The sequence below is a fragment of the Chiloscyllium punctatum genome, chromosome 14 (assembly GCF_047496795.1).
Source record: "Chiloscyllium punctatum isolate Juve2018m chromosome 14, sChiPun1.3, whole genome shotgun sequence".
Classification (NCBI taxonomy): Eukaryota; Metazoa; Chordata; class Chondrichthyes; order Orectolobiformes; family Hemiscylliidae; genus Chiloscyllium; species Chiloscyllium punctatum.
The window spans coordinates 19,825,976-19,848,828 of NC_092752.1; the positions used below are offsets into that span (position 1 = coordinate 19,825,976).

Consider the following 22,853-nt stretch of genomic DNA (forward strand, 5'->3'; position numbering starts at 1 on the left):
AACTTGATGGATGGTACTCTCAATATGAAGACAGGCCTTTGTCTTCACATAAACTGTGCAGTGGTTGCTCTTACCAATATTGTCATGGACAGATGCATCTGCAGCTGGCAGATTGGGAAGGATGAAGTCTTGTTGGTTCCCTCATAGAACATAGAACATAGAACAATACAGCACAGAACAGGCCCTTCAGCCCACGATGTTGTGCCGAACATTTGTCCTAGCTTAAGCACCTATCCATGTACCTATCCAATTGCCGCTTAAAGGTCACCAATGATTCTGACTCTGCCACTCCCACAGGCAGCGCATCCCATGCCCCCACCACTCTCTGGGTAAAGAACCTACCCCTGACATCCCCCCATACCTTCCACCCTTCACCTTAAATTTATGTCCCCTTGTAACACTCTGTTGTACCCGGGGAAAAAGTCTCTGACTGTCTACTCTATCTATTCCTCTGATCATCTTATAAACCTCTATCAAGTCACCCCTCATCCTTCGCCATTCCAATGAGAAAAGGCCTAGCACTCTCAACCTATCCTCGTATGGCCTATTCTCCATTCCAGGCAACATCCTGGTAAATCTCCTCTGCACCCTCTCCAAAGCTTTCACATCTTTCCTAAAATGAGGCGACCAGAACTGCACACAGTACTCCAAATGTGGCCTTACCAAGGTCATATACAGCTGCAATATCACCTCACAACTCTTGAATTCAATCCCTCTGCTAATGAACGATAATACTCCATAGGCCTTCTTACAAACTCTATCCACCTGAGTGGCAACCTTCAAAGATCTATGAGCATAGATCCCAAGATCCCTCTGCTCCTCCACCTTACTAAGAACCCTACCGTTAACCCTGTATTCCGCATTCTTATTTGTCCTTTGAAAATGGACAACCTCACACTTGACAGGATTGAACTCCATCTGCCACTCCTCAGCCCAGCTCTGCATCATATCTAAGTCCCTTTGCAGCCGACAACAACCCTCCTCACTACCCACATCTCCACCAATCTTCGTATCGTCTGCAAATTTACTGACCCACCCTTCGACTCCCTCTTCCAAGTCATTAATAAAGATTACAAACAGCAGAGGACCCAGAACTGATCCCTGCGGAACTCCACTTGTAACTGGGCTCCAGGCTGAATATTTACCATCTACCACCACTCTCTGACTTTGACCGGTTAGCCAGTTCTCTATCCAACTGGCCAAACTTCCCACTATCCCATGCCTCCTGACTTTCCGCATAAGCCTACCATGGGGAACCTTATCAAATGCCTTACTAAAATCCATGTACACTACATCCACTGCTCTACCCTCATCCACATGCTTGGTCACCTCCTCAAAGAATTCAATAAGACTGGTAAGGCAAGACCTACCCCTCACAAATCCATGCTGGCTGTCTCTAATCAAGCAGTGTCTTTCCAGATACTCATAAATCCCATTCCTCAGTATCCTTTCCATTACTTTGCCTACCACCGAAGTAAGACTAACTGGCCTGTAATTCCCAGGGTTATCCCTATTCCCTTTTTTGAACAGGGGCACAACATTCGCCACTCTGCAGTCCCCTGGTACCACTCCCATTGACAGTGAAGACGAAAAGATCATTGCCAACGGTTCTGCAATTTCCTCTCTTGTTTCCCACACAATCCTAGGATATATCCCGTCAGGCCTGGGGGACTTGTCTATCCTCAAATTTTTCAAATGCCCAACACATCTTCCTTCCTAACAAGTATCTCCTCTAGCTTACCAGTCCGTTTCATACTCTCCTCTTCAACAATACGGTCCCTCTCATTTGTAAATACTGAAGAAATGTACTCATTCAAGACCTCTCCTATCTCTTCCGACTCAATACACAGTCTCCCACTACTGTCCTTGATCGGACCTACCCTCGTTCTCGTCATTCTCATGTTTCTCACATACGCATAAAAGGCCTTGGGGTTATCCTTGATCCTACCCACCAAAGATTTTTCATGCCCTCTCTTAGCTCCCCTAATCCCTTTCTTCAGCTCCCTCCTGGCTATCCTGTATCCCTCCAATGCTCTGTCTGAACCTTGTTTCCTCAACCTTATGTAAGCCTCCTTCTTCCTCCTTACAAGATATTCAACCTCCCTCGTCAACCAAGGTTCCCTCACACGACCATTTCTTTCCTGCCTGACAGGTACATACATATCAAGGACACGTCGTATCTGTTCCTTGAAAAAGTTCCACATTTCAATGACATCCTTCCCTGACAGCCTGTGCTCCCAATTTTTGCTCCTCAGATCCTGTCTCGCAGCATCGTATTTACCCTTCCCCCAATTGTAAAACCTGCCCTGTTGCACGCACCTATCTCTCTCCATAACCAAGGTGAAAGTCACAGAATTGTGGTCACCATCACCGAAATGCTCACCCACTAACAAGCCCATGACTTGTCCCGGTTCGTTACCAAGTACCAAATCCAATTTGGCCTCCCCTCTGGTCAGACAATCTACATACTGAGTTAAAAAAGCTTCCTGGACACAATGCACAAACACCGCCCCATCCAATCTACTTGATCTAAAGAGCTTCCAATCAATATTTGGGGAGTTGAAATCGCCCATGACTACTACCCTGTGGCTTCTGCACCTTTCCAAAATCTGTTTCCCAATCTGTTTCTCCACATCTCTGCTGCTATTGGGGGGTCTATAGTAAACACCCAACAAAGTGACTGCTCCTTTCCTATTTCTGACTTCAGCCCATACTACCTCCAAAGGCAGATCCCCCTCGAACTGTCTTTCTGCAGCTGTTATACCAGTTCTAATTAGCAATGCCACCCCCCCCCCCTCCTTTTTTACCACCCCCCTAATCTTACAGAAACATCTGTAACCAGGAAACTCCAACAACCATTCCTGTCCCTCTTCTCTCCACGTTTCCGTGATGGCCACAACATCATAGTCCCAAGTACTGATCCACGCCTTAAGTTCACCCACGCCTTAATTTTTGATACTCCTTGCGTTGAAGTATACACACTTGAGCCCATCTCTGTGTCCGCAAGTATTCTCTGTCTCCACAGCCTCCATACATTCTTGGACATCCTGAAAAACAGCTAACCTACTTGCTGGACTACAAGTCCGGATCCCATCCCCCTGCCAAATTAGTTTAAACCCCCCAGAAGAGTGCTAGCAAACCTACCTCCCAGGATATTGGTGCCCTTCTGGTTCAGGTGCAACCAGTCCTGCTTGTACAGGTCCCACCTTTCCCAGAATGCAGTCCAATTGTCCAAATACCTGAAACCCTCCCTCCTACACCATCCTTGCAGCCCATGCGCTCTCTCCCTATTCCTTGCCTCACTGTCACGTGGCATCGCAACAACCCAGAGATGACGACTCTGTCCGTCCTATCTTTTAGCTACCAGCCTAACTCCCTGAGCTCCTGAATGACCTCCCCACCCCTCTTCCTACCTATGTCTTTGGTGCCAATGTGCACCACGACTTCTGGCTGCACACCCTCCCCCTTAAGGACTCTGAAGACACGGTCCGCCTGCCACAGTCTAGCAACCATGTCCTTTAGGACTTGACCAGCTTGACCAGTAGTACTGCTGCTGAACCACTCTTGGTGGTGGGCATTGAAATCCCCCACCCAGAGTACATATTGTGTCCTTGCCATTCTCAGTGCTTCCTCTAAGTGTTGCTCAACATGGTGGAGTACTGATTCATCAGCTGAGGGAGGACGGTATGTAGTAATCAGCAGGAGGTTTCCTTGCTCATGTTTAACCTGAAGCCACGAGACTTCATGGGGACCAGAATCAACCTTGACGACTCCTAAAGCAACTCCCTCCCAACTGTGCTGCCCCTCTTTTGTATTTTCCTTCTGCTATGAATTTAATCACAAACCAATTTTATGCATTCTGCAAGTGCTGTGGATGATTCTCACTTTCATTATTATAAACAACTGTGGTTCATTTCACAGGAGTCACAATCTATTAGCAGCAAGTTGATTTTAACTTCCATTCTTCATTATTGTCAGTGCAACTGGAGAGATACTTTTTAATTACTGTGAATAAAATATATTAAAAGCATGTTGTATACAGCAGAAATAATTTACTAAACTATGTTTTAGTCAAGAAACGACACGGCTTGCATTCAAAGTTTAAAGTAATGAAAAGCAACAACTGTGATTGGTTCAGTTCTCAAAAGAATCATCATTCAACACTCCATCTCATCAGCAAGAACATGCCCTAGCAGTTCCAGTCCTTGTTATATTCCCTCCAGGGAAATAAAATAAACATTTCTGTCACAATGGTAAGTATTTTGCTCCAAACATGGCTCATCTTTGAACACACTAGTCCTTAATCCAGTGTAAATAAACATTTAACAGTAAGCAAATACTTTTTAAGATTTAATGAACCAAAGCGCTTAATCGCTGTTTTTTGCTTTCTTTTTTCCTCATGTTCAATTCCTGAGTGCATTGGTTCATGTAATCCAACCACTGTCCATCCATTATCCTGTGCAGTAATTACCAGCAGGCTGTTTGATTCTATGAGTCCAATCCTCACCCAACGTTTGTATTAGCACACTTTGAGCAGAGGTCAACCCCTAATAATAAAGACCCCTGCCTGATTATCCAACATGGGAAACAGTGAAAATTGGCAACTCCTTTCACAGAATCACAGAATTGTTCTATTGCAGAGGCCGATTGTGTCTGCACCAGATCTCTGAGCATTTAACAGAATACCAGTCTCCTGTCTTTTCTGCAGAATAGTACACATTGGCTCCATTTAAATAATCATTCAGTTCCTTCTTACATGCCTCAATCGAACCTGCCTCTAACACACTTCCAGGCAGTGTACTCCATAATCTATCTACTCGCTGTGTGAAAAAGTATTTTTTCTCACCTGCGTCTTAGTTCTCGATACATTTACAAATGACAGATTTTAGTTTTCCTTCTCTACTTTGTCCCCACCCCTGAAGGGATGGATCAAACCTGCTCTAAGTCTTCTCATTTCCAAGGAAAACAGTCCCGGTTTCTTCGACCATTCCTCAGAAGTGAATGATCTCAGCCGAGTACAATTCTCATGAGTCATTCTCATAACCCGAACACTAACTCTCTCCAGTGCATTCACACCCTTCCTATAGTGTAGTGAAAAAGCTGAGGTCTAATCAGTGTCTTATCAAAGTTCATCATAATTGCCTTGCTTTTACTCTCAGTGCTCCTATTTTTGATGTCTCGAATACTGTATGCTCGATTACAGCTCTCTCTACCTAACCTGCCATCTTAAGTGACTTATTTACATATGGACCCAGGTCTGTCTGTTCCTGCACACCCTTTGTTTTATATTATCTCACCATGTTCTTTGTACCAAAGTACACATAGAGTCATAGAGATGTACAGCATGAAAACAGACCCTTCGGTCCAACCCGTCCATGCCGATCAGATATCCCAACCCAAACTAGTCCCACCTGCCAGCACCCGGCCCATATCCCTCCAAACCCTTCCTATTCATATACCCATCCAAATGCCTCTTAAATGTTGCAATTGTACCAACCTCCACCACATCCTCTGATAGCTCATTCCATACACATACCACCCTCTGCGTGAAAAAGTTGCCCCTTAGGTCTCTTTTATATCTTTCCCCTCTCATTCTAAACTTATGCCGTCTTGTTCTGGACTCCCCAACCCCAGGGAAAAGACTTTGCCTATTTATCCTATCCATGCCCCTCATAATTTTGTAAACCTCTATAAGGTCACCGCTCAGCCTCTGATGCTCCAGGAAAAACAGCCCCAGTCTGTTCAGCCTCTCCCTATAGCTCAAATCCTCCAATCCTGGCAACATCCTTGTAAATCTTTTCTGAACCCTTTCAAGTTTCAGAATTGCATGCAATATTCCAACAGTGGCCTAACCAATGTCCTGTACAGCCGCAACATGACCTCTCAACCCCTGTACTCAATACTCTGACCAATAAAGGAAAGCATACCAAATGCCTTCTTCACTATCCTATCTACCTGCGACTCCACTTTCAAGGAGCTATGAACCTGCACTCCAAGGTCTCTTTGTTCAGCAACACTCCCTTGGACCTTACCATCGAGTGTATAAGTCCGGCATTTTGCTTTCCCAAAATGCAGCACATCACATTTATTTGAATTAAACTCCATCTGCCACTTCTCAGCCCATTGGCCCATCTGGTCCAGATCCTGTTGTAATCTGAGGTAACCCTCTTCGCTGACCACTACGCCTCCAATTTTGGTGTCATCTGCAAACTTACGAACTGTACCTCTTATGGTTGCATTCAAATCATTTATGTAAATGACAAAAAGTAGAGGACTGAACTTCCTGGGCAACCTATCCAGTCATTTGACCAAAGTGTCAATATCTTTTTGAGGCTCTGCACTGTTCTTCTCACAGTTTGCAATTTTCCTCAGTTTAGTTTCACATGCAAACTTTGGAATTTTCCTCGACTCACTCAAGACTGTTAGTATATATCAGGAAAAGCAAGGCTCCCAATAGCACTTGCTAGGATATTCCACTACAAACCTTCTTCTAGCCCAAAATATACTCAGCTAAACTAGTATTGATACAGCTATTGTCCCTTTTCTTCTAGGGACCTCTTCTATTTCCTCACAAGTCTATCAAATCTCTTTTAGAAATCCATGAACATCACATCAACAGCCTTTTCCTCATCCAATCTCTTTGTTTCCTCTTCAAATTAAACCCAGCAAGTTAGTTAGACTGTTTTCCTTAAGAAGTCCCATGCTGACTCTTCCAAACCAATCTATAATTTCTCGCATGACTATTAATTTTATTACAGATAGTTTTTTCTAGTAGTTGGACCACTGCTGAATGAAATTGAATCAATAATTCCTCAGTCAATCTCTACAATGTTACATACTGTTTGTGATTCTCCAGTCCTCTGGCATCACCCCAAATCCAAGGAAGTTTGAAGTATAATTGTTAATCAATTTCCACTGTCATTTCCTTCAATATCCTTGGAAGCATCATATCTGACCCTGATGTCTTATCAATGTTAAGCACTCAGAGCTTATCCAAATACTCTCTCCTTATCAATTTGAGTTTCCTCCTCTGTCATCACGATCTGGCCAGCATCTACCTTGCAGCTAATGACAGATACCAAGTATTCATTTAATACCTTAAACTGGGCCTCGAAGTGTGAGTCCCCTTTGTGATCCTTAATCAGTCCAATTCCTCCTTTTTCCACTATTTTAGTATTAATGTTCTTATAAAGACGTAATGTCCTTTTATGTTAGCTGTCCCTTTTCTTTCCATAATCTCTCTTGCTTCCTATATTTGCTTTCTCACCTCTCTATTGAACCTCCTGAATTCAGCTTGATTCTTAATGTTATTTACTACCTGCCACCCGCTATAAGCAAACCTTGTCTTCTTTAACTGCATTTATCTCATTTGTCATCTCTATTGAAGTCCATCAGTTGATTATTCTTATTCTGGATTGACCAAAGCCATTTTCTGCCTTTATCCTGTACCTTATGTTATACAGATCACTAGTCCTTAGATGTTTCCCACTGTTATGTGATCTAATTAGCCAACCTCATTTCCAAGAGCCAAGTGTAGCGGTTGCTTTTTTCTTATTGGACTGGAGATGTACTGCTGTCAGAAATTCACCTGAACATAATCCAGGAATACTTGTCCATCACTGTCCCTTACACTCCTACCTTCCCAGTCAATGTACAGGTATTTAAAGACCCCATGGGTTACGTTTTGGAGTCTTATTGGGCCGAAGGGCCTGTTTCCACACTGTAGGGAATCTAGCTATCTAATCTAAAAAATACTTTATGATGTTTACACATCTCTGCCACTTCCTTGCTGACCTTACAACCACACAGCATCAACATTGACTTCACAGTTTCCAAATCTCCCCTTCAACCCCCCCCCCCCCATCCCAGATCCAATCCTCCAACTCGGGACTACCCTCTTGACCTGTCCTGTCCATCTTCCTTCCCACCCTCCCCACCAACCTATCGCCTGCATCCACCTACCGCCATCCCAGCCACCTTCGCCCCAGCCCCATCCCTCTTTACCTCTCAGCCCCCTTCCCCTTCCACATTCCTGATGAAAAGCTTGTTCCCGAAACATCGACTCTCCTGTTCCTCGGATACTGTCTGGCCTGCTGTGCTTTTTTTCCAGCATCGCACTTTTCGACTCTGACTCTCCAGCATCTGCAGTCCTCACTTTCTCCAACTGACCAATAAAGGCAAGCATACCAAAAGCCTTCTTCACTATCCTGCTTCCACTTTCAAGGAACAATGAACCTGCCGCTCCACGGTCTCTTTGTTCGTCAGCGCTCTCCAGGACCTTATCATTAAGTGTATAAGTCCTGCCCTGATTTGCCTTTCCAAAATGAAGCACCTCACATTTATCAAAAGTACAAAAAGTAAATGAGTGGCACAATGAAAATTTTGCAGCCTGCTAGCGAGACTGATTATATTAAGTTACTTGGATTTGAGGCTTGTCATCACTGCATGCTTGTGCTTTTGAAGGTTCTGTAGAAGGATGGGGCAATTGCTTATAAAAGGCTGAGCAGCATGAGAGACTCTCTAGCTGAGCTGCTGGCTTTGAATAACAAAAGGGACTGAGGGAAGTGTCTGGGGTAATTATACAAACAGAAAGTCCCTTAAGGAGCTGAATTCAGCAAGAGGAGGATAGGACTGGAACCGCTAAGGCATCAGTGAAATAGAATGAGAAGTATGAAGCTAAGTGGAAATGAATCAATGATAAGAATTGAGAGAGGCAGAATTTACAGAGCAAAGTGCAAGGTCAAGAAGATGGATAAGATAGCAAACATAATTAAAAATGTGAAGTATAGGGCTAGAAATGTAAAGTCAGGAAGGATGAAGTGAGAAACCAAACAGAATCACAATATTTTGGATTAGAACATCATAAACCTGCAATTAAAATGCCAAGACCGATATCTGTGCACCTAAAGCTCAATGGGCCTGAGTTAAATTTGGGGATTTTGCACTTGGCTGAATAATTTGTAATTCATGCCCATATATTAAATACTCCTGTATTACAAGGTGTCAGAAAGGATTCTGAGGGATAGGATTTATGATCATCTGGAAGAACATGGCTTGATTAAATGCAGTCAACACAGCTTTGTGAGGGGCAGGTCATGCCTCACGAATCTTATCGAGTCCTTTGAGGATGTGACTGGAAAAGTTGATGAGGGTCGAGCTGTGGATGTGGTGTATATGGACTTCAGCAAGGCATTTGATAAGGTTCGAGGAGAAAGTGAGGACTGCAGATGCTGGAGATCAGAGCTGAAAATGTGTTGCTGGAAAAGCGCAGCAGGTCAGGCAGCATCCAAGGAGCAGGAGAATTGACGTTTCGGGTTTGATAAGGTTCCCTATGGTAGGCTCATTCAGAAGGTCATGAGGTTACAGGGGAACTTAGCTGTCTGGATACAGAATTGGCTGGCCAACAGAAGACAGTGAGTGTTAGTAGAAGGAAAATATTCTGCCTGGAAGTCTGTGGTGAATGGTGTTCCACAGGGCTCTGTCCTTGGGCCTCTACTGTTTGTAATTTTTATTAATGACTTGGATGAGGGAATTGAAGGATGGGTCATCAAGTTTGCAGACGACACAAAGGTTGGAGGTGTCGTTGACAGTATAGAGGGCTGTTGTAGGCTGCTGCGGGACATTGACAGGATGCAGAGATGGGCTGAGAGGTGGCAGATGGAGTTCAACCTGGATAAATGGGAAGTGATGCATATTGGAAGGTCGAATTTGAAAGCTGAGTACAGGATTAAGGATAGGGTTCTTGGAGGAACAGAGGGATCTTGGTGTGCAGGTACATAGATCCCTTAAAATGGCCACCCAAGTGGACAGGGTTGTTAAGAAAGCATATGGTGTTTTGGCTTTCATGAACAGGGGGATTGAGTTTAAGAGTCATGAGATCTTGTTGCAGGTCTGTAAAACTTTGGTTAGACCGCACTTGGAATACTGTGTCCAGTTCTGGTCGCCCTATTATAGGAAAGATTTGGCTGCTTTGGAGAGGGTTCAGAGGAGGTTTACCAGGATACTGCCTGCACTGGAGGGCTTATCTTATGAAGAGATGTTGACTGAGCTTGGACTTTTTTCATTAGAGAAAAGGAGGAAGAGAGGGGACCTAATTGAGGTATACAAAATAATGAGAGGCATGGATAGAGTCGATAGCCAGAGACTATTTCCCAGGGCAGAAATGACTAACATGAGGGGTCATAGTTTTAAGCTGGTTGGAGGAAAGTATAGAGGGGATGTCAGAGGTGGGTTCTTTACACAGAGAGTTGTGAGAGCATGGAATGCGTTGCAAGCAGCAGTTGTGGAAGCAAGGTCATTGGGGACACTTAAGAGACTGCTGGACATGCATATGTTCACAGAAATTTGAGGGTGCATACATGAGGATCAGTGGTCAGCACAACATCGTGGGCTGAAGGGCCTGTTCTGTGCTGTACTGTTCTATGTTCTATGAGGCAGTAGGTGGGAACATTGTTTTTCTCATAAAGTATGAAAGAATTTCATACTCTGTTTTGAAAGTTTAGGAGGTGACTGGAAATGTTCTGTATTGGCACACTCACAGCAATATAAACAACAACCTGCAGCCAAGTGATGAGCAGAATAAGAATAATTAATCTCTTCCTTGTTAAATTCCCTTTTGTACTGTTTGAATTGTTGTTGCAGACATGCAATACCAGCAAGCTGAAGGTGCCAACGTCCCACATGACCTGTCCCTGTCAAAACTACTTTCACTTAATTTCAAGAGAGCAGTTTGGAGCTGTTGTTTTCTCATCCAAAGGGGGATATTGCTCACTGAATAAATTTCAAATATGCTTAGCATTGCAGGGAAAAAATAAATCAACTTACAATGTTTATAAGGAGTGGTACAACAAAAACAAAAGCTGAATTTATATAGAAGCTTTAGTGTTTAAGAAGATCCACACCATTTTATAAAAGTATAATCAGACAGAAATTGACACAGAGCCTCATTGGCAGAGATGACTAAAATAGGTTAATAGATTAATTTTACAAAGGGTCTTAAAAGTGGAGAGAGCAGTGTGGAACGGAGCAGAATTCTAGAGTTTTGGATCAAGTGGCTAAAATGGTTTGTGTTCCAATGAAGTTTGTCACTTGAGGGTCTATTCTGTACATTGGAGAGACAACCTTTTCTCTGCTGGCATTTTGTTGCCTATAACCATTTCCCCTCACCCATAGGGCGGCACGGTGGCACAGTGGTTAGTACTGTTGCCACACAGCGCCAGAGACCTGAGTTCAATTCCCGCCTCAGGCGACTGACTGTGTGAAGTTTGCACATTCTCCCCGTGTCTGCGTGGGTTTCCTCCGGGTGCTCTGGTTTCCTCCCACAGTCCAAAAATGTGCAGGTTAGGTGAATTGGCCACGCTAAATTGCCCGTAGTGTTAAGTGTAGGGGAGTGGGTCTGGGTGGGTGCACTTCGGCAGGTCAGTATGGACTTGTTGGGCCGAAGGGCCTGTTTCCACACTGTAAGTAACCTAAGTAACCTAATCTAAATGAGTGACTGCCGTCTGACTTTAGTAAGCTCTTCAAGCTGTTTTATTTACATCACTATACATGATACTGTTCCCTAAATAATTTTCACACTGGTACATCACTACCTCATTGTCATATCCATTCTTACAGTACTACATTAAAAGTACAGCACCCAATAATGAGACATAAAGAGAGATAGATCTTAGGAGATCGGAGTTGGGGAATACTGAGATCTTGGAATATTATAAGCTGGAGAAATTTTCATGTATATTGATGAGTGTGTCTTGAATGGATTTGAAATTATAAATTGGAAGCTTTTGAGGCACTGGGTTTAATATAGTCAGATAATAGGAGTTAAGCAAGGATAATCAATTCTTTCACAGATAATATTTGAGCAACTTCAGAATATAGATAGTCATTCAGTTTTAAAAGAAGATGGTTATCAACAAACAAAATAAGATTTAGCTCAAGCCGAAGGTGAAACATTTTTAAATCAAGATTCTTTTATTTTTTTAATCAAATGAAAAAGGGAGTATTTTGATACTGAAAGATTTAGTTCAAAAACATGTTTGTAAACCTAAAAACTACACTGATTTTCAGTATGGTACAATGACACAATTTCTAATAAAGTTATGTACAGGAATTTTAAACTTTGTCCTCGGAAATGTTGAATAAAAATACTAAAAATGGCTTCATGTTTCAGATGTGTAACTCATTAGAATAAAATATGGGTTAGTATGTTTGACTTGCCATACCAAGCAAATTTATACTTTTTAATCCGTGAACCTTGTCATTTACCAATTTTGATTGTGACTATTCATACTTTATTACATTTCTTTACCGATAGGAAGTAAAAGGACATTATCAGTAAAGGCTCCTGACACTTACTGCCTCATTTAAAAGAGTAGACCAAGTAAATGTTAAGCATTTCTGTTGTATTTTATCTCACAGAGACCATATGACATTCACTCCAATACGCCAGTGGAAGAAATACTTCTCATGATTAATACTGAGAAAGTGCACTGCTCCTCCACGTGGTCCAAAGGCCTGGTGACATTAGTAAAAAAGGTAAAGATTAGAAAGAAAAGGTCATGATATACACTTTTACAACTGAAACCAAGATAATTTTAGATGGAAAATAAAGCCTCAATACTTCATTGCTGCAAAAGATTAAGAGTTTTAAACAAAAAACTCAATGTGTGAAACTGTTTGGGTTGCAAAACAAAAAGAATTTCAGTGCGCTTCATTCAGCAGGAAGAAGGTGAGAAACCATTAAAAACTATTTAAAATACCTGTTGGTATTCTTCTGGTCACTATTTAAAATGCACATTGTAGTTCAGTGGTTGAGGCAGATGGGTACAAGAGTCTGCCAACTGAGGTTCCCATCGTAGATCCTCAATTTAATTTTAGCTGGGAAAACAGGCTGACTGAAGGCAAGTCAAAAAGCTGTAGCAGCTCTCCAATGGGGAACAGATTTTTTCATTCAGGGTGTCAGAGGGATCTAGAATGTACCTCCAAACCTCAAAAAGGAAGCCTGCACCCTTCTTTGCCTCAGCCCCCTAGTTGCAAGAGATCCTTCTAAAATGCTTCCTCACCAACTTATCTCCTCACCAGCATAACTTCTCAATGTTCATTGTAATCGGGACAGATGAATGGTTTTTGGTCCCCTCACCTTCTCTTTCCCTATGCCCATCGGACGTTCATTGGAAGGTAAGGTAGAGCTTATGATTTTAGTTTGGGAATTTTGGGAACATAGACAAGTGCTGGTCTGATTACAAATAGTCTCGATAAAGTGTATGCTCCTACTGTTTCTCATGATTATGTTGGGTTGGTTAACCAGAAGAAGGAAATGAGGAATCAGTTTATTACCATAACTTGGATTCCAGCTACATATCTTGGAAATATTCTTCATGACCACCTGGCTCCTGAAACTAGATTAAAAGTCAATTTCTCTAGATAATTCAGTCCTTACATGAAATGAATTACTGTGGATAACTGCAAACAATATTTCTTCCAGTTATTTTTCAAAATCATTTTCCTTTATGCAAATTAATATGAAACAATTAACGATTCAATATTTTTTTTAAAAATCATTCATGAGATTAACATTTCATTGCCTATTTTAATTCATTGTGGGAAGGTGATGGTTGAGCTTTCTCTGTTTAATGCAAATGTGTAGCTTTCTAGCTGTGAGACTGTTTTGTTAAAGCTATTTTCTAAGGTCTGAATCATTGAATGAACAATGCAAATTAAATGAAATAAGTTTTTTTCACTTACTAATCAGCAAAGACTACAATATAGAATATATCCATCCAATAGTACAGTTATGCAACAATCCTAAATTGCACTTAGCACCACTCATATCTAATCAATTACTTTAAGCCCAAGCAACTATAAGCAAAAATCTCATGCATATATACAACAGTGGGTTGTAAACCCAGCAATGACTGCTTCACTGACAATGATCCAAGTTGCCTTCCTGATTACAGGAGTGAATGTTTTAGTAAAAATGTCTTCTACACCTTTAGTTTTACTAGGACTTGGCTCAGCCATCAAACATTTCAATACAATTCAATATCATTTTATTGTCAGGTGTACTATCATTTTAGGTTTATGCAAAGCTTTTACAATGTCTGGATTAGTGGTACTGGAAGAGCACAGCAGTTCAGGCAGCATCCAATGAGCAGCGAAATCGACGTTTCGGGCAAAAGCCCTTCATCAGGAATAATTGCCCGAGACATTGATTTCGCTGCTCGTTGGATACTGCCTGAACTGTTGTGCTCTTTCAGCACCACTAATCCAGTATTTGCTTTCCAGCATCTGCAGTCATTGTTTTTACTTCATCAATGTCTGCCTACTTATAACTACATCTTAGGTACAAGTACTGAGGTACAATTCTTGGATACAGCAAAGGAATAAAAGTAGTTGTATTACTTAGAGTTGAAAAATAAGTTAAAAAATAAGACACCATTAAAGGTTTGACATCACATTAAGGTAGGAAATTTCTAACAGACCAGAACAGTGTAGCAGCTCAGTGCAGGAGCTCCACACAAGGTCTGACTGCCCAGGCCAAACCCCAGTCCAACATACATTTCCCGCTCTGCTCCAAGCCCCGGACCGCTCTAAACCGGCATTCAGCTGTTCCAAGGCAAATGCCAAGGCTGCCTCCCCTGCGCCAGTCATCGCATGGGACTCACAGCCTGCGCACTGCTCCGGGGGCTACTTTCCCACTCCCTGCTCCAGTGCTGTTTCCCTACTCCCTGCTCCAGTGCTGTTTCCCCACTCCCTGTTCCAGTGTTGTTTCCCCACTCCCTGCTCTGGGTCTGTTTCCCCACTCCCTGCTCCGGTGCTGTTTCCCTTCTCCCTGCTCCGGTGCTGTTTCCCCTCTCCCTGCTCCGGTGCTGTTTCCCCTCTCCCTGATCCGGGTCTGTTTCCCCACTCTCTGCTCCGGTGCTGTTTCCCCACTCCCAACTCCGGGACTGCATCCCCACTCTGGGGCTGTTTCCCCAATCGCTGCTCCGGTGCTGTTTCCCCACTCCCTGCTCCGGTGCTGTTTTCCCACTCCCAGCTCCGGGACTGCATCCCCACTCTGGAGCTTTATTCCCACTCCCTGCTCCGGTGCTGTTTCCCCACTCCCTGCTCTGGGTCTATTTCCCCACTCCCTGCTCCGGTGCTGTTTCCCCACTCCCTGCTCCGGTGCTGTTTTCCCACTCCCAGCTCCGGGACAGCGTTCCCCACTCCGGTGCTGTTTCCCCACTTCCTGCTCTGGGTCTATTTCTCCACTCCCTGCTCCGGTGCTGTTTTCCCACTCCCTGCTCCAGTGTTGTTTCCCCACTCCCTGCTCCGGTGCTGTTTCCCCACTCCCTGCTCCGGTGCTGTTTCCCCACTCCCTGCTCTGGTGCTGTTTTCCCACTCCCTGCTCCTGGACTGCATCCCCACTCTGGGGCTGTTTCCCCACTCCCTGCTCTGGGGCTTGGAGCTCACACGCTGTAGGAGGGCTCACTGCTTGCACCATCCCAGGGCTCATGACCCATGCGCCACTCCAGGGTCTGCTGCTCTGCGAACGTTCTGGCAGCACCTACAGCTCGCCAGTATTCACCTCCAGTGCTGAGGGGTTGAGAGGGAGTAGAGAGAAAAGAAAAGGAAAAAGAAAATAAAAAGAACTGGTGGAGCAGAGGAGCTCTGCCGCCATCTTGCCAGGATTTATAATGCCACGATTCTGGATTAGTGGTGCTGGAAGAGCACAGCAGTTCAGGCAGCATCCAAGTAGCTTCGAAATTGACGTTTCAGGCAAAAGCCCTTCATCAGGAATAAAGGCAATGAGCCTGAAGTGTGGAGAGATAAGCTAGAGGAGGGTGGGGGTGGGGAGAAAGTAGCATAGAGTACAATGGGTGACTGGGGGAGGGGATGAAGGTGATAGGTCAAGGAGGAGAGGATGGAGTGGATAGGTGGAAAAGAAGATAGGCAGGTAGGACAAGTCCGGACAAGTTATGGGGACAGTTACTGAGCTGGAAGTTTAGAATTAGGATGAGGTGGGGGAAGGGGAAATGAGGAAACTGTTGAAGTCCACATTGATGCCCTGCGGTTGAAGTGTTCCGAGGCGGAAGATGAGGCATTCTTCCTCCAGGCGTCTGGTGGTGAGGGAGCAGCGGTGAAGGAGGCCCAGGACCTCCATGTCCTCGGCAGAGTGGGAGAGGGAGTTGAAATGTTGGGCCACAGGGTGGTGTGGTTGATTGGTGTGGGTGTCCCAGAGATGTTCCCTAAAGCGCTCTGCTAGGAAGCGCCCAGTCTCCCCAATGTAGAGGAGACCGCATCGGGAGCAACGGATACAATAAATGATATTAGTGGATGTGCAAGTAAAACCTTGATGGATGTGGAAGGCTCCTTTAGGGCCTTGGATAGAGGTGAGGGAGGAGGTGTGGGCGCAGGTTTTACAGTTCCTGCGGTGGCAGGGAAAAGTGCCAGGATTAGAGGGTGGGTTGTTTGGGGGCGTGAACCTGACCAGGTAGTCGCGGAGGGAACAGTCTTTGCGCAAGGCGGAAAGGGGTGGGGAGGGAAATATGTCCCTGGTAGTGGGGTCTGTTTGGAGGTGTCGGAAATGTCAGCGGATGATTTGGTTTATGCAAAGGTTGGTAGGGTGGAAGGTGAGCACCAGGGGCATTCTGTCCTTGTTACGGTTGGAGGGGTGGGGTCTGAGGGCGGAGGTGTGGGATGTAGACGAGATGCGTTGGAGGGCATCTTTAACCACGTGGGAAGGGAATTTGCGGTCTCTAAAGAAGGAGGCCATCTGGTGTGTTCTGTGGTGGAACTGGTCCTCCTGGGAGCAGATCCGGCGGAGGCAGAGGAATTGGGAATACGGGATGGCATTTTTGCAAGAGGTAGGGTGGGAAGAGGTGTAATCCAGGTAGCTGTGGGAGTCAGTGGGTTTGTAAAAAATGTCAGTGTCAAGTCGGTTAATGGAGATGGAGAGGTCGAGGAAGGGGAGGGACGTGTCAGAAATGGTCCAGGTAAATTTAAGGTCAGGGTGGAATGTGTTTGTGAAGTTGATGAATTGCTCAACCTCCTCGCGGGAGCACAAGGTGGCGCCAATGCAGTCATCAATGTAGCGGAGGAAGAGGTGGGGAGTGGTGCCGGTGTAATTACGGAAGATCAACTGCTCTACGTAGCCAACAAAGAGACAGGCACAGCTGGGGCCCATACGTGTGCCCATGGCTACCCCTTTGGTCTGGAGGAAGTGGGAGGATTCAAAGGAGAAATTGTTAAGGGTGAGGACCAGTTCGGCCAAACGAATGAGAGTGTCGGTGGAAGGGTACTGTTGGGGATGTCTGGAGAGGAAAAAACAGAGGGCTTGGAGGCCCTGGTCATGCGGATGGAGGTATAGAGGGATTGGATATCCATGGTGAAGATGAGGCGTTGGGGGCCAGGGAAACGGAAGTCTTGGAGGAGGTGGAGGGCGTGGGTGGTGTCTCGAACGTATGTGGGGAGTTCCTGGAATAGGGGGGATAGGACAGTGTCGAGGTAGGTAGACATGAGTTCAGTGGGGCAGGAGCATGCTGAGACAATGGGTCGGCCAGGGTGGTCAGGCTTGTGGATCTTGGGAAGGAGGTAGAACCGGGCAGTGCAGGGTTCCCGGTTTATGAGGTTGGAAGCTGTGGGTGGGAGAGCTCCTGAGGTGATGAGGTTCTGTATGGTCTGGGAGATGATGGTTTGGTGATGGGGGTGGGATCATGGTCGAGGGGGCAGTAGGAAGAGGTGTCCTCGAGTTGACATTTGGCTTCAGCGATGTAGAGGTCAATGCGCCAGACTACCACTGCGCCCCCTTTATCCACTGGCTTGATGGTGAGGTTGGGTTGGAGCAGAGGGATTGGAGGGCTGCGCGTTGTGAGGGTGAGAGGTTGGAGTGGGGGAGGGGGGACGACAGGTTGAGGCGGTTAATGTCCCGGCGGCAGTTGGAAATGAAGAGGTCGAGGGCAGGTAATAGGCCAGCGCGGGGTGTCCAGGTGGATGCAGTGTGTTGGAGGTGGGCAAAGGGGTCCTCGGAAGGTGGGCGGGAGTCCTGATTGTGAAAGTAAGCTCACAGACGGAGGCGATGGAAGAATTGTTCGACATCACGGCGTGTATTAAATTCATTGATGCGTGGACGGAGGGGGATGAAGGTGAGTCCTTTGCTGAGGACTGATCGTTCGTCCTCAGTGAGGGGGAGGTCTGGGGAATGGTGAAAACTCGGCAGGGTTGGGAGCTGGGATCTGGTGTGGGTGTAGAGCTGGGAGTGGGGGCGGAACCTGTAACTGGAGTGAGTGTGATGGTGGGGGGAATGGGGGTGGAGTCATGAGCAGGGGTAGTGTTCCCCTTGGGGTTCTGGGGGGTGGGGATAGTGACAGTGGGGTCTCTAGGGGGCATGTCAGCAGAATGCAGGTGAGTGGCGCTGGTGGGGGCGGAAGTGATGGTGACCAAGGCAGTAGGGGTGGCGGAAGTCACTGAGCATGTGGCATCAGCGATGATGTGAAGGGCAGAAGTGATGTCAGGTGTGATGCATGAGGAATTGTGAGGGGTGGAAGTGGTTGTGGGAGTGGCCATGATGGGGGCGTGAGTGACATCATCAATCAGCATGGGGGTGGTAGCTGCATCAGCCGCATGGCTAATGGTGGAATAGGTTCCGAGGCCAGGGGAATCTTCTGGAATGTTTGAGGAGCGCTGGTTATGGAGGTGGGTGGATAAAAGTTTGTTGTACTTACAGTTTTTGATGTTTGAGATGGAATTGAAATACTGTTTGTTGAGAGTATGAATTCTCCTGAGGATGTAGTACAGAGTGGGTCCTTTGCAATTCTGAGAGTGTGGCCCTCAGCTGGGGCAGGGCTGACTGTAGAGAGGTTAGGTGCCGGCGCATTGCTGCAAGCGTGGAGTGGAGGATCTTGAAGGAGAACTGTTGCTGGTGTTTTTGAATCTGTAGTCTGTACTATTTGTCCTGTTCAGGTCCGAATTCTGCTGGTTTAAAGGTGGCCTGGAGTCCGTGTGGGATGAGTTGGTTACGGAGGCAGGCACTGAGGAAGCAAATGTGGCTGTGGTAGCGAGTTTGTTTCACAACATGGTTGAAGAGCTTCAGGGCAGAGGAAAGGACCTGGGAGTTGCAGTGGGAGAGGGACTCCCTGAGATTCTTGTAGAGAGAGGAGGAAAACTTCTTCAAGGCAGGCATCCTTGCAAGAGGATTCGCAGTAGGGTTAAAATCAACGAGGTAAAAACAATGACTGCAGATGCTGGAAACCAGATTCTGGATTAGTGATGCTGGAAGAGCACAGCAGTTCAGGCAGCATCCAAATAGCTTCGAAATCGACGTTTCGGGCAAAAGCCCTTCATCAGGAATAAAGGCAGTGAGCCTGAAGCGTGGAGAGATAAGCTAGAGGAGGGTGGGGGTGGGGAGAAAGGAGCATAGAGTACAATGGGTGAGTGGGGGAGGGGATGAAGGTGATAGGTCAAGGAGGAGAGGGTGGAGTGGATAGGTGGAAAAGAAGATAGGCAGGTAGGACAAGTCCGGACAAGTTATGGGGACAGTTACTGAGCTGGAAGTTTTAACTAGGATGAGGTGGGGGAAGGGGAAATGAGGAAACTGTTGAAGTCCACATTGATGCCCTGGGATTGAAGTGTTCCGAGGCGGAAGATGAGGCGTTCTTCCTCCAGGCGTCTGGTGGTGAGGGAGCGATCCTATTGTCGTATGAACAATTGTTTTAATAGGTCCAATGGTATTCCAAGTTTTTTGCATGAACCCATGGATAAACGTTCTCAGTCAAGTTCCGTTCCCAGGTATTATCAGAAATGGTTGAGCGTTTAGTTTTTCTGAAATCCTATCATCCACCTTGCACCATCTATGAATGTTTTGTCCCAGTTACAGTCTCATTCAGCTCAAGGTCTTCCTTATTTGCCAAAAAGGGCTTGCAACATTCAGCAGTACAGTGAACTTTGAGAGGATCTTTTGGTCTTGCAAAGCCATGCTGGTTCAACTTAGCTAATTTTTGATATTTGTCAAGGGGTGACACAGTGGATCAGTGATTAGTGCTGCTAATCACAGCGCCAAGGACCCAGGTTCTATTCCAGCCTTGGTTAACTGTCTATGTGGAGGTTGCATTTTCTCCCAATGACTGCATGGGTTTCCTCTGGGTGCTCTGGTTTCCTCCCACAGTCCAAAGATGTGCAGGTCAGGCGGATTGGCTATGCTGAATTGCCCGTAGTGTCCAGGGATGTGCAGGCGAGGTGGATTAGCCATGGGAAGACAGGGTTATTGGGATAGGTTATTGGAGTGGGTCTGGGTGTGCTGGACTCCAGAGGGTTGGTGTGGCCTCAATGGGCCGAATGGTCTACTTTCACACTGTTGAGATTCTATGATGATCTTATATCAAATATGTACTTGTAAATAGAAGCCAATGAGACAATCAGGCTGGTCTGGCACACAGGTCTAATTGTATATAGACTAGACTGGGTAAAAGTAAATTGGTCACAAAGGACAATGCGAAACATCTCCTCCCTGATCCCCAAATTAACACCCCACAGGAAGTGGTTAGAAAATCCTGCTATCTCTGTCCACATTGATAGCTAGTACATCATTTGATGCAGAACTTGTTACAAACACAGGAAAGTCAACTCCCACCTTTGACCAACTCAGAAAATTCAGATGTAACAACATTAGGCTGACCTTTGGGACCACACTGTTCATAAGATCTATGTTCTCAATACCTCAGTGCATGACTGTGAAACATGGACAATGTACAGCTGTCAAGAAAAGAAGCTGAACAATTCACATCTTTGCTGTCGGTATATCATGCGTGTGTCCTGACTGTGCAAAATCACGAAGGTGGCAGTCTTCTCAAAAGCAGAGCTCCCACGTTCCTTCGCACTTATCAAATAGAGACAACTTCATTGGCTAAAGCATGTATGCAGAATGGAAGATAGTCACATATCCAATGACTTTATGCTTGAGCCAGATGCCCAGTCGGTTATCTAAAGCTCATTTCAAAGCTTGCATGCATGAATATGATGTGTTAAATGATGATTATCACACGGAGAGAGACTAGCTGACGACGGAGAAAAATGACAATACCACCTGTTATCCGGCATTCACCATCATGATAACCAGCAACTACTGTCGGTTGCTAACTGATACCAACACTGTAAACAACAACCTTCAATGACCCCTGGTAGCTTCTAGTATGGAACTTGCGGCAGAACCTGTCTGTCAAAGATTGGCTCTTAAGCCAACAGCCAATTTCCACCAAATGAAGACAGTCCATTAAAAAATGAATTGTTTGCTCTACTTCCGTTATCTTTTGTAGATGGAAGAATGCCAGAGTGGACAACAAGGTTCCTACCCTACATCAGTAGTGGGGTTTGGGTTTTAACAGCAATCAACTTCATGGTTACTTTTAAACTGATTACAATTTTTATTTCCACATTCATCTCCTTCACCAGAGTTAAAATTCTTCCAGATTAGACCGATCTGCTGCTCAACATTACACTTCCATATGCAATGATGGTAGTTATGTTGCAAAATCTTAAACTTTGGAACTTTTCTTACTTGGATGCATTTCAAACACTTGTGACACTTTTTTTTCTTTAAACCATCAGCCAAATAAAAATGTTGAAGTATAATTATTTTATTTCATATTAGCTGCTTGTGAAGGAGCCCGAATGTCGCCCATCAAGTCTCAAGGACATTCAGAATTCTCCGTACCTGGCAGACGTGAACTGGGATGCAGTTCTGGAGAAGAATCTCCCTCCTGCTTTTGTTCCAAATGTGAGTTAACAATCAGAAGGCAAAACATAATAACTTTGATGGACATTTCTCTTGCTGTAAGTTATTTTGTCATGTGCTGCAGAAAATAGACACTTTTAAAAAAGCTTTTAGCAGTCTTAGTTTGAATAATAGGTGACGCCAACTATTTTATGCAGCTATTATGCAGCAGCAATACTAGTGGTGTTCACTACTGACAGGCTGCTGCTGTCAAGTCAGAAAGATGTTTTGTCTTTCACATCAATGAGCAATGTGGTGTATGCATTTCAGTATCAGTCTGATGCTAAGTATGTAGATTATACACTGCAAAGGTTGGTGGATGTGATGTGAGAGTGATTGAGCTTGATATCAAGGCCACATTTGACCGAGTATGGTATCAAGGAGCCCCAGCAAAACTAGAGTCAATGGGAATCAAGGGAAAACCTCTCTACTGGTTTGGCGTCATACCTGGCATGAACACGATGGTTGTGGCTGTTGAAGATCAGTCAACCCAGTTCCAGGATATCTCTGCAGACATCTCTGCTGGGTCAAAATCCTGGAATTCCCTCCCAAAAAGTGGGTCTACCCACAGCAGGTGGACTGCAGCAGTTCAAGAAGGCTACCACCTTCTCAAGGGCAACTAGGAACAGGTAACAAATGCTGGCCAGCCAGTGACACCCATGTTCCACAAATGAATTTTTTTAAATTCCGTTTTCAGATACTTCATCTATGATTTTTCTTCCATCACAAAATGAGAAGTGGTGATGTTTGCCTCTGATTACACAATGTTTAGCACCATTCAAAACACCACAGATACTGAAGCAGTCCATGACCAAATTCTGCAGAACCCAGATAATATCTTGGCAAATAACATTCACACCACACAAGTATCAGGCAATGATTTTCTTTTTACATTCCTTCATACGATGTGGGTCAGCATTTATTGCCCATCCCCAATTGCCCAGAGAGCAGTTAAGAGTCAACCACATTGACAATAGACAATAGGTGCAGGAGTAGGCTATTCTGCCCTTCGAGCCAGCACCACCATTCATTATGATCATGGCTGATCATCCTCAATCAGTATTCTGTCCCTGCCTTACCCCCATAACCCTTGATTCCACTATCCTTA

At 45.1% G+C, this 22,853-nt stretch overlaps 1 protein-coding gene across 2 annotated transcripts in view; it reads left to right on the forward strand.

The window, feature by feature from the left end:
• Positions 1-22,853, forward strand: part of LOC140485652 (serine/threonine-protein kinase 32B-like) — a 349,305-nt gene that overhangs the window by 298,133 nt on the left and 28,319 nt on the right. For both annotated transcript variants that reach the window (XM_072584023.1, XM_072584024.1), the window contains 2 exons: positions 12,418-12,534; positions 21,623-21,748. In XM_072584023.1, coding sequence (XP_072440124.1) covers positions 12,418-12,534; positions 21,623-21,748 — 243 coding nt within the window. The remainder of the gene's footprint in view (positions 1-12,417; positions 12,535-21,622; positions 21,749-22,853) is intronic.